General features: G+C 44.1%; 1 protein-coding gene across 1 annotated transcript in view; it reads left to right on the top strand.

Annotated features, from left to right (window-relative positions):
* Positions 1 to 17,043, top strand: part of LOC128686674 (uncharacterized) — a 445,607-nt gene that overhangs the window by 357,763 nt on the left and 70,801 nt on the right. The window contains exon 5 of the mRNA XM_053773696.2: positions 664 to 882. Within this exon, the coding sequence (XP_053629671.2) occupies positions 664 to 882 (219 nt within the window). The remainder of the gene's footprint in view (positions 1 to 663; positions 883 to 17,043) is intronic.

Genomic DNA, 17,043 nt, shown 5'->3' with positions numbered 1-17,043 from the left:
CCTCCCTCCTATATTGTGTTTGCCTCCAGTGTTCTCTACTGACTTTAAAATGCCTGTTATACAGGTAAAACTTCATCACTATCAGTTTCCTAAATTGCAGTTTGTGTCTTTTTATCATGCAAAAGCTAACTGTATTTCCCTGCTATCACACAGACATGTCACAAGATGGACGAGCTATCACACAGACATGTCACAAGATGGACGAGCTATCACACAGACATGTCACAAGATGGACGAGCTATCACACAGACATGTCACAAGATGGACGACATTCATTATCGCCAGTAAAATAATTTTCCAACATAGCTTAAAAAGTTGTCTTTGTCATTTGTAACTTTCCTGTGTTTGACCATTGTTCTCATCAGTGCCCACGATCCCTAAGTTATTTTGCACGCTTTGGAATCTATAGGCTAAGAGCTGCTTTTCCACTTCAGGTTATTTCAAAGCCAGATCCTGTATGTAGTGAAGCACCACGACGATCGGCTAATATCAAGATACTATTAGGTGAAGAGGAATAGCAGGTGTAAGGGAACTTGCTTATTCATCTTACCCTCCTGGGAATCAAATTCAGGCCCCTTCAACTTTGAGCTTTGTTCATCTTATCATAAAATATTGTCCTTGTCAGTGCACAGGTCTCCGTTTCTAGCAGTGTTGTTCTTACAGCTGATGATCCCGGTGACGCAGGTGGCGACGATTCAGAAGGAGAGGACAGCCAAGATCATCCCCAATGCTGTTGGTCTTCATATGTTGGACGGCAAGAGCTACGTCTTCGGCTCTCTCCTCTCCAGAGACTCCACCTACAAGCTTATGTTGCACATCTGGAAGAAGGCGCAGCGCATCGCAGACAGCGACAGCGAGCCTCCGCTCTCCGCTGTACCCGTGGTGAGTGTATATGAACGATGGTAGGGTGCACAGGGCTCTGGTGCAGGTGGGCGGGTCAGGGGCAGAGTATTAGTTATGAAAGAGGATGTTAGTTAGGAATAAAGAAATACATAAGAAATCTACACCAAACAATGGAGAAAGAGAGGAGGGGGGGAGGGAGAGCAAAAGAGCAATCAGGAAAATTGAATGTAACCAAAAATATTTGTTCCTCTATGGAAAATTCAGGGCAAAAACCACTTCTAGCACTGGACCCCTTGCTTAAGCTGGTTCAGCTTTCATCATGTCACCAAAGACAACAAAACAATGAGCCATGTATGTCGTGAAGGGTCCGTAAGTGTAGTACAGGCGGTAAATGATAATCATTGAGACAGTAAACTGGTATATTGAGAATAGCAGTGTTGTCCTGTCTGCCTGAGGCTGCGTGTCTGACTGACTACCCCTCACTGTGGGCCTCTAGCAGGGTTTAAACAATATGAGTCATGTGCTGCAGATACAGTGTGAGTCATTTGATGCAGACACAGTGTGAGTCATGTGCTGCACACACAGTGCGAGTCATGTGCTGCAGATACAATATGAGTCAAGTGCTGTAGATACAATATGAGTCATGTGCTGCAGATACAATATGAGTCATGTGCTGCAGATACAATATGAGTCATGTACTGTAGATACAATATGAGTCATGTACTGTAGATACAATATGAATCATGTGCTGTAGATACAATATGAGTCATGTGCTGTAGATACAATATGAGTCATGTGCTGCAGATACAATATGAGTCATGTACTGTAGATACAATATGAATCATGTGCTGTAGATACAATATGAGTCATGTGCTGTAGACACAATGTGAGTCATGTGCTGCAGACACAGTACGAATATGAGTCATGTGCTGCAGATTCAATATCAGTCATGTGCTGCAGACAATATGAGTCATGTGCTGTAGATACAATATGAGTCATGTGGTGCAGATACAATAAGAATCATGTGCTGCAGACACAGTATGAGTCATGTGCTGCAGACACAGTATGAGTCATGTGCTGCAGACACAGTATGAGTCATGTGCTGCAGACACAGTATGAGTCATGTGCTGCAGACACAGTATGAGTCATGTGCTGCAGACACAGTATGAGTCATGTGCTGCAGACACAGTATGAGTCATGTGCTGCAGATATAATATGAGTCATGTGCTGCAGATATAATATGAGTCATGTGCTGCAGATACAATATGAGTCATGTGCTGCAGATACAATATGAGTCAAGTGCTGTAGATACAATATGAGTCATGCACTGTAGATACAATGTGAGTCATGTGCTCTAGACACACACAATATGAGCCATGTGCTGCAGACACAGTACGAATATGAGACATGTGCTGCAGATTCAATATGAGTCATGTGCTGTAGATGCAATATGAGTCATGTGGTGCAGATACAATAAGAATCATGTGCTGCAGACACAGTATGAGTCATGTGCTGCAGACACAGTATGAGTCATGTGCTACAGATACAATATGGATCATGTGCTGCAGATATAGTATGAGTCATGTGTTACAGATACAATGAGTCATGTGCTGCAGATACAATATGAGTCATGTGCTGTAGATACAATATGAGTCATGTGTTGCAGATACAATATGAATCATGTGCTGTACATACAATATGAGTCATGTGCTGTAGATACAATATGAGTAATCTGCTGCAGATACAATATGAGTCATGTGCTGTAGATACAATATGAGTCATGTGCTGCAGATACAATATGAATCATGTGTTGTAGATACAATATGAATCATGTGCTGTAGATGCAATATGAGTCATATGCTGTAGACAGTATGAGTCATGTGCTGCAGATACAATAAGAATCATTTGCTGCAGACTCAGTATGATTCATGTGCTGCAGACACAGTATGAGTCATCTGCTGCTGACACAGTATGACTCATGTGCTGCAGACACAGTATGAGTCATGTGCTGCAGACACAGTATGAGTCATGTGCTGCAGACAATATGAGTCATGTGCTGTAGACAGTATGAGTCATGTGCTGCAGGCACAGTATGAGTCATGTGCTGCAGATGCAATATGAGTCATGTGATACAGATGCAATATAAGTCATGTGCAGCAGATGCAATATGAGTCATGTGATGTAGATACAATGTGAGTCATGTGCTGCAGACACAGTATGAGTCATGTGCTGCAGATACAATATGAGTCATGTGCTGCAGACACAGTATGAGTCATGTGCTGCAGATACAACATGAGTCATGTGCTGCAGACACAGTATGAGTCATGTGCTGCAGATACAATATGAGTCATGTGCTGCAGATACAATATGAGCCATATGCTGCAGACACAGTATGAGTCATGTGCTGCAGATACAATATGAGTCATGTGCTGCAGACACAGTATTATCATGTGGGAGTTCGACACGTGGATTAGGTAAGAAATACTCATGTAGGCTGGTGGTACGTATAATTACAGATAATGTGTGTAACGCCCTTACAGCCGTGGCCTGCCTCCTTGCTCACACTCCTAACACTGACTGACTGGCTGGCCGCCCACGTACCCATAGAGGGTCTTTGAATAATGCCAGGTCAGCGCAATATGAGTTCAGATAGTGACTCAGGCAGAGACGGTTGGTCGTTGAGTCAACGGTACACTGGTTACTGGTAACTGGTTACTACTACTGAGAGCTCGGCGACGCTAACGTATGTCGTCCCGACATACAACTAATACAAACTAGAGATGGCAGGTATACGGCTTGGGCTGATTCTATACAATGTCAAAGTACACAACAATTAAACATTATAACCTACATAAGTAGAACATTGGAATGGAAGCTTACGTAACTGAAACTGTAATGCAATACAAGGTATAATATAGTACAACTTAAAACTCAACAAATGAACAACGAACTCAACGTTGAGATTACAAGTGATAAAAAAAAAATTTTGATCGATCGATCTGTATTCATGTGATCTACGGATTCTGAGGAAGGAATATATACAAAGAAAGAGTGTTTAACAGAAAGGCAGATTCGGTGCACTCAAATCTAGACTGTTAACTCTCAGAACGCAGAGAGAACATGAACACACAAAAAAAAATTCTTGAATACTGATAAGTTGATACTGTAATTATTCATCTATACAGGTTATTTACATTTAACCCCAACTCTGCTAGGGTGAGATTGACATATGCAGAATGGGTGTCATCTCTGGGAGGATCAAACTCTGTAGCATTGGCTAACTCATGCTGTATTTGAGGCAAATCTGAATTGGAAGTTACAAATGATACTTGAGGATTTCTCAATACCTGTCGTGTACGTAGGGAATAACGACATTCAGGTTGACCGTCTGACTGAGTATCAGAGGAAGAGAGTACAGGATCAGGAGGATTGTCAGAGTCTGTCACATTGGTCTGGGTTGGAACATCATTATCATCACATACTAACTTCATATGATCTAAATGCGATTCTTTATACTGACCAGTACTAATCTCTCTAACCTTATACTTATTACCAGTGATGTGTTCAACTACTCGATAAGGACCAACAAACTTTTGATCAAGCTTTGGCATTGCAGACGTTTTGTTAAAGTTAATCAGCATAACTCTCGAACCTACTTTGATTTTGGATGGCTTTGCTCGAGTGTTTGCGACTCTTGTAAATTCTGCTGTTGATTTATGAAGTGTTTCACGGATTCTTCTAAAAACACTTTGAGCTAAGCTGGTACGAGTTGCTATGAAATCATCAGGGTTGTAATTTGGTTTCGGATTAGAATATAACAACTCATAAGGCAAACGTTTATCTACACCATACAATGCATAATGTGGAGTGTCACCTATAGAAACATTGTAAGCAGAATTTATAGCACACTGCACATCAGGTATAACTTCATCCCAAGTTTCACTGTTGGGATTGATAGTGGCTCTCAAGACATCAAGTACTTTCTTATTGGTTCGTTCCGCTAACCCATTGCTGGCAGAATGATGAGGAACAATAGTGGATTTAGAGATCTTGTATAAGGTACACAAATTTTCAAGAATCTCATTACAGAATTCACCTCCATTATCTGTTACTAGGGACTTAGGGGTGGTATGCCTGCAGATAATGCGTTCTTTAAACGCTTTGGCTACTGTCTCGGCAGTCTTATCTGCAATAGGAACTAACTCACAATATCTGGTGAAATGATCTACCATAACACACAGATGCTTGTTACCTTGGAGGGAACATTGGAAATTAGTTAACAAATCTAGCGCAACTCTTTCCCACGGTTCGCTAGTAGTTGGATATACTTGGATTGGATTAGGACCATTAGCATTGCCTTTATGTTGCATGCAGACACTACATTTCTTAACATACTCAGAAATATCAGTTGCCATACGAGGCCAAAAGTATTTCAATCTGGCTTGTTTTACTGAACGATCCATACCAGGGTGTGCAACACCTGGTACATCGTGAACTAGCTGTAAGGCTACATTCACTAGTGACTGTGGAATTACTAACTGGTATACTCTTCTGCTAGGAGTACCCAACTCGGCTGTTCGATACAGTAATTCTTAGTTCATGACAAAGTCACTGATGGGTGCTGGTGGCTTCACAGGCAGAATAAGATCTTCCTGGAGCAGGAATCGAATCACACCAGACCACATAGGATCTGTTCGTTGAGCATTCTTTACATCTTCAGTACTAAATGGAGGGTCTGCAGTTACTATACTAACATGTCGCGATAAGGCATCTGCGACTACATTTGACTTGCCAGGTAAATGCTCAAAGGTGGGATTGAACTCTTGGATAGTCAAGGTCCATCTAGCTAACCTTCCAGTAGGTTGTTTGTTCTGGAATAAGGGTATCAGTGGAGCATGGTCTGTCAAGACATGAACAGAGTACTGATAAATAATGTCTCGGAAGTGCTTTAAAGACCATACTATTGCTAAAGCTTCTTGCTCAGTTACTGTATAATTACGTTCAGCCTTCGTAAGGACTCGGCTAGCAAATGCAACTGCGTTGTACTTGCCATCGGTCTTCTGAGCTAGTACGGCACCTATGCCAATTGAACTAGCATCAGTTGTCAGATAGAAGGGCTTAGAAAAATCTGGAAATTTCAAAATTGGAGCAGAAGTTAGCTTTTCTTTTAGAGTGTGGAATGCTCTTTCTTGACGGAAGGTCCAAACAAAAGGAGCATCTTTCTTAAGCAACTCAGTTAGAGGAGCAGCTATTGAAGAAAAATTGGCAATGAAGGATCTATAAAAACCTGCTAAGCCCACAAAGGATCTTACGGCATCAGCAGTTTTGGGAGTTGGAAAATTTAGTACTGCAGTTACTTTACTTTGGTCAGTCGTAACCCCTCTAGGAGTGACTACGTGACCAAGAAACTTAATTTCTGATCTGAAAAATTGACATTTAGACAGTTTGATCTTTAAATTGGCTTCTTCAAGCTTACCAAGTACTACATCAAGTCTTTTCAAGTGTGTATCCACGTCTTTAGACATGACGATTACGTCATCTAAGTACACCATAAGTGCATTACCTATGAGACCTCTAAAGATATTAGTCATGAGCCTTGAGAACGTGATAGGGGAAGATCGTAATCCAAACGCCATACGGAGGAAGTGATAATGACCTGTAGGAGTGGAGAATGCAGTTAGCTCTTGGCTGTCCTCGTGAAGAGGGACTTGCCAAAACCCTTGTAACAAATCCAGGGTTGAAAAGACTTTGTTATCTCCGATATTACGTAAAAGATCACCCAGTACAGGGAGTGGAAAGCGATCTGGAATGGTTTTCGCGTTTAACTTCCTAAAGTCAATCACTGGACGCCAAGTACCATCCTTCTTAGGTACTAGTATCAAGGGTGCATTCCAAGGGGAATTGCTAGGTGCAATAACTCCATCATCAAGCATTTGATTGATCAATTCTTCTGCGACAGCAACTTGTGAATGAGGCATTCTGTACGCAGGTATGTAGATAGGTCTAGTACCAGGTTCAAGTGGAATACGATGGGACAATAAGTTCGTTATACCCATCTTCTCACCTGGTAAAGCAATGGCTTTATGACGTTTGTTCAACAGAGTCAACAAACGCTTGACTTCATCTGGGAAGTCAGTGGGAGCTAAGTCTTTCTCCTCAACTGGTGGAACAGATTGATCCAGTGAAGTGGATGAGGTCTCCCCGGCAGAAATAGCACCGACCCACTGGTCAGGTGACAACTCATCCTCTACCTGAACAGGGTAAGGATAGTGAACAAGGTCAACAAGATTGGTATTTGCTCTGAGGCGAACACTGTGACCAGAAGTGTTGGCCAGGTAGAAATGGATCTTACTATCTCGTACAACATGTAAGGATGGTTCAACAAATAGGCCTTTTACTTTGCAAGAATCACTGTCGACTAGGACGTTATCACCATCTGGAACACTAGGAACAACAACAGACACTCTAGTGAGAGCACTAGCCACAACAGAGACGTCTTTCTGCAGACGGCATGTGACATCAACAAGAGATGGCATTACTAGTTGCAAGTAATTGTTTTCCGACAAGGCGTCCCCTGTGGAGGAACTACTACTCGAACTAGCAGGCATTGCAGGGATAGGTTGTGCACTCAAGGCAATCTGAGTGTCCTCGGACACTTGAGGCATCGGACTATCCTGCAAGTCTGAAGGTATAGGTGGAACACTGATGGGAGTGACAGAATTACCAGTGCCTGACCGCTTGGGTACGCTACTGGAGAATGCATTAGCTTGTAAGGACTTAATCCGTACATCATACTCTGCAGCAGTATAACAGATTTCTGATCCAAGCTGGTAACCCCAGAATGGAACGATCAAGTCGTCAATTTGGGCATGCCATCGATAAGGGTCGAGCACAATGCGTAAGTCTTGCATGGAAGCAAAGCCCAGTAGAAGGTCACCAGGGAAAGTAATCTGGTCGACAACAAGGAAGGAAGCAGTGAAGTCTCTACCTTGGATAGAAAAGGTTAGGGAAGTTCGACCTCGGACACGCAGGTGAGAACCAGATACTCCACTAAGGGAGGACACAGGAGTCGGTTCTACGAGAAGGACATGTCGTAACTTCTTATCCTTAAACAAACTAGACCTAATAATATTGACTTGCGCACCAGAGTCCATGAACAAATGAACGGGCGCATTATAAACAGATGCTTGCACTATAGGGCCTATGGTTGCATTGGAAGTTATGTGCAAACAAAAAGGTGGATTGTCATCAGAAAAGACTTGTTCTACTTCATCCCCAAAATCATCTACGTCAGAGACATGTGAAGCAACATCATCAGCAGGGTTGTCATTCTCGAGACTGCTTAAGGCTTCAAAGGAATTGTGAACGGGGATGGTGTACTCATTATCACCTACTGTCACCATGGGACGGTTTGACTGGGGCGCTCGAATTCCCCCGAATTGGAAGAACGAGCCTGGTTCTGGTTAGTTTGAGAATTGGAAGAATGAGCCTGATTCTGGTTATTTTGAGAACCACGATATCTGTTTCCTCTACAGGTTCTGCGGTTGGAACGGCCAAAGAAAGACCTAGAGTACTGAAGGTTATAGAGAGCATTGCACTCAGATGTGTCATGTCCATGTATTCTATGATAAGTACAGTAGGGAAGATCTGGGTACTCATCATCAGTACAACGTCTCTTAGGGTAACTATCAGGACAATTAATTGCAATATGGCCACGGAAACCACAGTGATAACAAGTCCGCCGACTATGGTTACTGAATGTACTATGAATACTACGAGGTGTATAACGACTCTGTACACTGGTTCTTGGTGATCTCTGAGATGGTTGACGACCACGATTTGTCTCTGTGGCGCAAACAAGAGGTGGTGCAGACTGAGGCATATGTGTGACATTACTTTTGATACAAGGGAAAGTACCCTGGGGGCACAAGGAACGTACATGATTTAAGGCTGTAAGTGGTTCCATCGTCACAGTTGGAGGATGAGCCTCATAAGCACACAGAGAAGCAGGTGGCATTAGTTCTTTAATTGCTCCAAAAGCTGCCAATTTAGCAAACGATGCTGTGGATGGTTTATCCTCGTCAGGGACAAAAGATGATAATTGGACAGCATTGATAAATGATGATAAAAGTTTGTCTAATCTAACAGCAAATGCACTCAACGATTCATTACTCATGGGTGTAGCATTCACTAGTTCCCTAAGAACGACATATGGATCAGCTGTTTTTACTGGGACAAGGAAAGAACGAATCAGTTCCTCATATTGTGACCACTTAGTAAGATTCCTGAAGTCACGCATATCAAGGAGATCAACAACGTGAACAGCAGCAGGGGAACGATAAAGAGCTTCTTTAGCAAGTCTGATAAGACTTTCCTCTGAAGGAGGACCTTCAACGAGAGCACTAGCACGAGAACGAATGGCTGCAAACCATGCTTCAAGACTATGTACATGGCCATTGAATAAAGGTAACGCATCAAGGGAATCACGAGTATAACTATAATATCTCGGTGTCTGAGGCGGTGTGTCAGTCGGTAAGGAACTGTGAGGACTGATGACAGGAGCAGCAATAGTAGCCTGAGAGGTCTGAGTGTCGACATTCACTAAAGTATCACTTGACGGTATGTGAGACATAACGGCAAAGTAGCACGAGAACAAATAAGGCAAAAATAATGAACAATAAAAATGATATAAAATTCTAGAATTGAAATAAAAGATATACAACTAATTCTGCAGAAGGAATAAAAAAAAAATGTCTAAGATACACTGCGAGAAGAAGGACAACTCAAGGTCAAGAAAAATTTTACATTGAAATATACAAGTAAAAATATTACTGGAGACTGAATTAAATGCAAAATGAGCTGTCTTTACTCTTGCTAATAAAGAAATTGATTAATTAAATTTTAAATCAATGTAAAAGTATAAAATAAAATTACTAAATTGTTAACTGGGAAATTTAAGTATTTTCTAAGAATGCATAGACAAAATTAAAATATAAATCATAAAAATATCAATAAAAAGAAAATAATTCACTGCAGAACAAGTGCAACAAAATAAAGTGTAGAAATAATCACTGCAGTAATAAAGTGTCACTGGGAAAAACTCAGGTAAAATAATGAAATAAAATTATGAAGAAAAAAAAATGATTGAACACTTTAACTCTTAATTGTAAATTAGACAAAACAATTTACTCAAGCAGAGTAAAGAAAACACTTTACGTTAAAAGTAATTAAAATTTCATCAAGAGTGAATTTGTTCAAAGAAATATAAAAATATGAATAAAATAAAACAAAGGAACAAAACGGGTAGGTTAACACTTACAGTGGCAGGGCACACTTCATTATTATAATATATTCTTACAACAAAATCCTGCTGTGACTGATACGACAATACAACAAAATCTTGCTGTGACTGATACGACAAAAATTTGCTGGCAAAAATAATGGTACACAGTCTGCGAAAAAATTAGAGGAATGAGACACTGCTGGCATACGAAAAAAAGACACACATAGAAATAAATGGATAATTTGGTATACTGGGGTGAATATCACTGCATGAAATACAATGACAATTACTGGAGAATACAACGCTGAAAGAATACACAATAAAAAAAATGAATCACTTCACACAGAGTGACTGACTGGTACACTACACAATAATACTTACTAGAGACAGGAGTAGCATAAAGAAAAACACAGATAAAAAAAAATATAAGATAAGTGAAAACACTGAAAAATATTATAAAAATAATGAGTCAAAGAAATACTGCGTTTACACTGAAAACACAAGGTTTAGAGTACACAAGAAATTTACTATAAATGTCTCACACATGCAAATGTCTTTAAATGCAAGAAAAATGTCTCTAAACTATCACTGAAGTCTGTAGTGGTAGATGGGCGGTGAGGGGTGATGAGGTGAAGATGTTGTCCTGTGGGCGGGTGGTGTTTCCTCCTACACTCACACTGTTGTCGGAAGAAATGCGCTCACTCGGGGAACTCCCATAATTGGATTTTATCGTTGGTGCTCACCTTCAATCTCTTGACCAATTATGTGAGCCAAAACAGTAGTAGGACCCGGTACAAGGGTGCAAACAACCACAGGTAGATGAGGTGGGTGTCTGGTGGTGGTGTGAGTAGAGTGGATGGGTGGTGGTGGTAGTGATGCTCGCTGGCGCTCACTGGCGCGCACTCCACTCACTACCCACGAAGGTGGCTTGATAAGCCACTCTATGCCACAGGAATGGTGAAAACCACTCTTAGCATCCAACAGGGAGCACAAAGCGATATAGACAATACTTGAGAGGAACTTGGCTTACTTCTTACTGCGTGGCTTACTTCTCTCTCGCAGCTGGGTTAGAAGCTGGGTTGGCTGACTGGCTTACCCCACGAGAATGGCTGGCTGGAAGACGTGTAACGATGCACAAAGCACGGAGGAGCAGTTGGATGACAGGAGACAGGCTGGATGATAGGCTGACTGGCGTTCACTTCCACAGTCTGGCTTACTGACTGGCTTAATTGCAAAATCCGGGTCAACCCCTCGGAGATTGAAGCAATTAGCACACGAACTAAGCCAGGAAGCTTGAAACGGCTGCAACAGGCTTGCAGGCTGGAGGTGGTGAGTGAGGGTAGTGGCTGGTGGTGGGTGGTTCACCTTTGACCCTGCCGCTACTCACAAACAGCCTTCTAACTTCTTGAATTACCCTTAAAAACGTAAAGCCACGCATCCCACCGCTGTCACCATTTATCATGTGGGAGTTCGACACGTGGATTAGGTAAGAAATACTCACGTAGGCTGGTGGTACGTATAATTACAGATAATGTGTGTAACGCCCTTACAGCCGTGGCCTGCCTCCTTGCTCACACTCCTAACACTGACTGACTGGCTGGCCGCCCACGTACCCATAGAGGGTCTTTGAATAATGCCAGGTCAGCGCAATATGAGTTCAGATAGTGACTCAGGCAGAGACGGTTGGTCGTTGAGTCAACGGTACACTGGTTACTGGTAACTGGTTACTACTACTGAGAGTATGAGTCATGTGCTGCAGATACAACATGAGTCATGTGCTGCAGACACAGTATGAGTCATGTGCTGCAGATACAATATGAGTCATGTGCTGCAGATACAATATGAGCCATATGCTGCAGACACAGTATGAGTCATGTGCTGCAGATACAACATGAGTCATGTGCTGCTGACACAGTATGAGTTATGTTCTGCAGATACAACATGAGTCATGTGCTGCAGACACAGTATGAGTCATGTGCTGCAGATACAACATGAGTCATGTGCTGCAGACACAGTATGAGTCATGTGCTGCAGATACAATATGAGTCATGTGCTGCAGATACAATATGAGCCATATGCTGCAGACACAGTATGAGTCATGTGCTGCAGATACAACATGAGTCATGTGCTGCTGACACAGTATGAGTCATGTTCTGCAGATACAACATGAGTCATGTGCTGCAGACACAGTATGAGTCATGTGCTGCAGATACAATATGAGTCATGTGCTGCAGACACAGTATGAGTCATGTGCTGCAGATACAACATGAGTCATGTGCTGCAGACACAGTATGAGTCATGTGCTGCAGATACAATATGAGTCATGTGCTACAGATACAATATGAGTCATGTGCTGCAGATACAATATGAGTCATGTGCTGCAGATACAATATGAGTCATGTGCTGCAGATACAATATGAGTCATGTGCTGCAGATACAATATGAGTCATGTGCTGCAGATACAATATGAGTCATGTGCTGCAGATACAATATGAGTCATGTGCTGCAGATACAATATGAGTCATGTGCTGCAGATACAATATGAGTCATGTGCTGCAGATACAATATGAGTCATGTGCTACAGATACAATATGAGTCATGTGCTACAGATACAATATGAGTCATGTGCTACAGATACAATATGAGTCATGTGCTGCAGATACAATATGAGTCATGTGCTGCAGATACAATATGAGTCATGTGCTACAGATACAATATGAGTCATGTGCTACAGATACAATATGAGTCATGTGCTGCAGATACAATATGAGTCATGTGCTACAGATACAATATGAGTCATGTGCTGCAGATACAGTACAACACATGCTTTCAGAGAACCATTAAATTTACTAAATATATGCAACACATATCTTTTTTCGTAATAGTAACACCAAACTCTTCCAGTATTTTTGATAAAATGTTAAACTCACCAGAATTTGAAGAAACTGCTGATAATTATGCCTACGCAGTCCTGCCTCACTTTGCACTCACGCAACTGGAATTTCAATCAAAAAACTAAAAATTGGACTACTGATTTCTTAAATGTTAAATATGGAGTGAGAGGATCCAGAAATAGACGTCTTCGTACAACCTCTCTCTCTCTCTCTCTCAAAAACAAAGATGTACTTCCACTCTACAGGTGACACAGTGGCCCGGTGGCCTGGTGGCTAAAGCTCCCGCTTCACACACGGAGGGCCCGGGTTCGATTCCCGGCGGGTGGAAACATTTCGACACGTTTCCTTACACCTGTTGTCCTGTTCACCTAGCAGCAAATAGGTACCTGGGTGTTAGTCGACTGGTGTGGGTCGCATCCTGGGGGACAAGATTAAGGACCCCAATGGAAATAAGTTAGACAGTCCTCGATGACGCACTGACTTTCTTGGGTTATCCTGGGTGGCTAACCCTCCGGGGTTAAAAAAAAAATCCGAACACACTTTGTGTGTCACATTATCCATTAAACAAGGATTGTGAAGAGAGGTTGCCAAGGATGTGAAATTACGGAGTTTACACATATCACAGCAGCACCCTTCCTCACTCCAGTACAGCAGCAACCTTCCTCACTCCAGTACAGCAGCAACCTTCCTCACTCAAGTACAGCAGCAGCCTTCCTCACTCCAGTACAGCAGCAACCTTCCTCACTCCAGTACAGCAGCAACCTTCCTCACTCCAGTACAGCAGCAGCCTTCCTCACTCCAGTACAGCAGCAGCCTTCCTCACTCCAGTACAGCAGCAGCCTTCCTCACACCAGTACAGCAGCAACCTTCCTCACTCCAGTACAGTAGCAGCCTTCCTCACTCCAGTACAGCAGCAGCCTTCCTCACTCCAGTACAGCAGCAGCCTTCCTCACACCAGTACAGCAGCAGCCTTCCTCACTCCAGTACAGCAGCAGCCTTCCTCACTCCAGTACAGCAGCAACCTTCCTCACTCCAGTACAGCAGCAGCCTTCCTCACTCCTGTACAGCAGCAACCTTCCTCACTCCAGTACAGCAGCAGCCTTCCTCACTCCAGTACAGCAGCAGCCTTCCTCACTCCAGTACAGCAGCAGCCTTCCTCACTCCAGTACAGCAGCAACCTTCCTGACTACAGTACAGCAGCAACCTTCCTCACTCCAGTACAGCAGCAGCCTTCCTCACTCCAGTACAGCAGCAGCCTTCCTCACTCCAGTACAGCAGCAACCTTCCTCACTCCAGTACAGCAGCAGCCTTCCTCACTCCTGTACAGCAGCAACCTTCCTCACTCCAGTACAGCAGCAGCCTTCCTCACTCCAGTACAGCAGCAGCCTTCCTCACTCCAGTACAGCAGCAGATTTCCTCACTCCAGTACAGCAGCAGCCTTCCTCACTCCAATACAGCAGCAACCTTTCTCACTCCAATACAGCAGCAACCTTCCTCACTCCAATACAGCAGCAACCTTTCTCACTCCAGTACAGCAGCAGCCTTCCTCACTCCAATACAGCAGCAACCTTTCTCACTCCAATACAGCAGCAGCCTTCCTCACTCCAATACAGCAGCAACCTTTCTCACTCCAATACAGCAGCAGCCTTCCTCACTCCAATACAGCAGCAACCTTCCTCACTCCAATACAGCAGCAACCTTTCTCACTCCAGTACAGCAGCAACCTTCCTCACTCCAATACAGCAACAACCTTCCTCACTCCAATACAGCAGCAGCCTTCCTCACTCCAATACAGCAGCAACCTTCCTCACTCCAATAGAGCAGCAACCTTTCTCACTCCAATACAGCAGCAACCTTCCTCACTCCAATACAGCAGCAACCTTTCTCACTCCAGTACAGCAGCAGCCTTCCTCACTCCAATACAGCAGCAACCTTTCTCACTCCAATACAGCAGCAGCCTTCCTCACTCCAATACAGCAGCAACCTTCCTCACTCCAATACAGCAGCAACCTTCCTCACTCCAATACAGCAGCAGCCTTCCTCACTCCAGTACAGCAGCAGCCTTCCTCACTCCAGTACAGCAGCAACCTTCCTGACTACAGTACAGCAGCAACCTTCCTCACTCCAGTACAGCAGCAGCCTTCCTCACTCCAGTACAGCAGCAGCCTTCCTCACTCCAGTACAGCAGCAGCCTTCCTCACTCCAGTACAGCAGCAACCTTCCTCACTCCAGTACAGCAGCAGCCTTCCTCACTCCTGTACAGCAGCAACCTTCCTCACTCCAGTACAGCAGCAGCCTTCCTCACTCCAGTACAGCAGCAGCCTTCCTCACTCCAGTACAGCAGCAAATTTCCTCACTCCAGTACAGCAGCAGCCTTCCTCACTCCAATACAGCAGCAACCTTTCTCACTCCAATACAGCAGCAACCTTCCCCACTCCAATACAGCAGCAACCTTTCTCACTCCAGTACAGCAGCAGCCTTCCTCACTCCAATACAGCAGCAACCTTTCTCACTCCAATACAGCAGCAGCCTTCCTCACTCCAATACAGCAGCAACCTTTCTCACTCCAATACAGCAGCAGCCTTCCTCACCCAATACAGCAGCAACCTTCCTCACTCCAATACAGCAGCAACCTTTCTCACTCCAGTACAGCAGCAACCTTCCTCACTCCAATACAGCAGCAGCCTTTCTCACTCCAATACAGCAGCAACCTTCCTCACTCCAATACAGCAGCAACCTTTCTCACTCCAATACAGCAGCAGCCTTCCTCACTCCAATACAGCAGCAACCTTTCTCACTCCAATACAGCAGCAGCCTTCCTCACTCCAGTACAGCAGCAACCTTTCTCACTCCAATACAGCAGCAGCCTTCCTCACTCCAATACAGCAGCAGCCTTCCTCACTCCAATACAGCAACAGCCTTCCTCACTCCAATACAGCAGCAGCCTTCGTCACTCCAATACAGCAGCAGCCTTCCTCACTCCAGTACAGCAGCAGCCTTCCTCACTCCTATACAGCAGCAGCCTTCCTCACTCCAATACAGCAGCAACCTTCCTGACTCCAGTACAGCAGCAGCCTTTCTCACTCCAATACAGCAGCAGCCTTCCTAACTCCAGTACAGCAGCAGCCTTCCTCACTCCAGTACAGCAGCAACCTTCCTCACTCCAGTACAGCAGCAACCTTCCTCACTCCAATACAGCAGCAACCTTCCTCACTCCAATACAGCAGCAACCTTCCTCACTCCAGTACAGCAGCAGCCTTCCTCACTCCAGTACAGCAGCAATCTTCCTCACTCCAATACAGCAGCAGCCTTCCTCACTCCAGTACAACAGCAATCTTCCTCACTCCAATACAGCAGCAGCCTTCCTCACTCCAGTACAGCAGCAGCCTTCCTCACTCCAGTACAGCAGTAATCTTCCTCACTCCAATACAGCAGCAGCCTTCCTCACTCCAATACAGCAGCAACCTTCCTCACTCCAATACAGCAGCGGCCTTCCTCACTCCAATACAGCAGCAACCTTCCTCACTCCAGTACAGCAGCAGCCTTCCTCACTCCAGTACAGCAGCAGACTTCCTCACTCCAGTACAGCAGCAGCCTTCCTCACTCCAGTACAGCAGCAACCTTCCTCACTCCAGTACAGTAGCAGCCTTCCTCACTCCAATACAGCAGTAGCCTTCCTCACTCCAGTACAGCAGCAGCCTTCCTCACTCCAGTATAGCAGCAGCCTTCCTCACTCCAGTACAGCAGCAATCTTCCTCACTCCAATACAGCAGCAGCCTTCCTCACTCCAATACAGCAGCAACCTTCCTCACTCCAATACAGCAGCAGCCTTCCTCACTCCAATACAGCAGCAGCCTTCCTCACTCCAATACAGCAGCAACCTTCCTCACTCCAATACAGCAGCAACCTTCCTCACTCCAGTACAGCAGCAGCCTTCCTCACTCCAATACAGCAGCAACCTTCCTCACTCCAATACGGCAACAACCTTCCTCACTCCAATACAGCAGCAACCTTCCTCACTCC

The sequence above is a fragment of the Cherax quadricarinatus genome, chromosome 12 (assembly GCF_038502225.1).
Source record: "Cherax quadricarinatus isolate ZL_2023a chromosome 12, ASM3850222v1, whole genome shotgun sequence".
Lineage (NCBI taxonomy): Eukaryota > Metazoa > Arthropoda > Malacostraca > Decapoda > Parastacidae > Cherax > Cherax quadricarinatus.
Note: the sequence above shows the minus strand (reverse complement) of the source record. Positions and strands in the feature narration are given on the sequence as shown.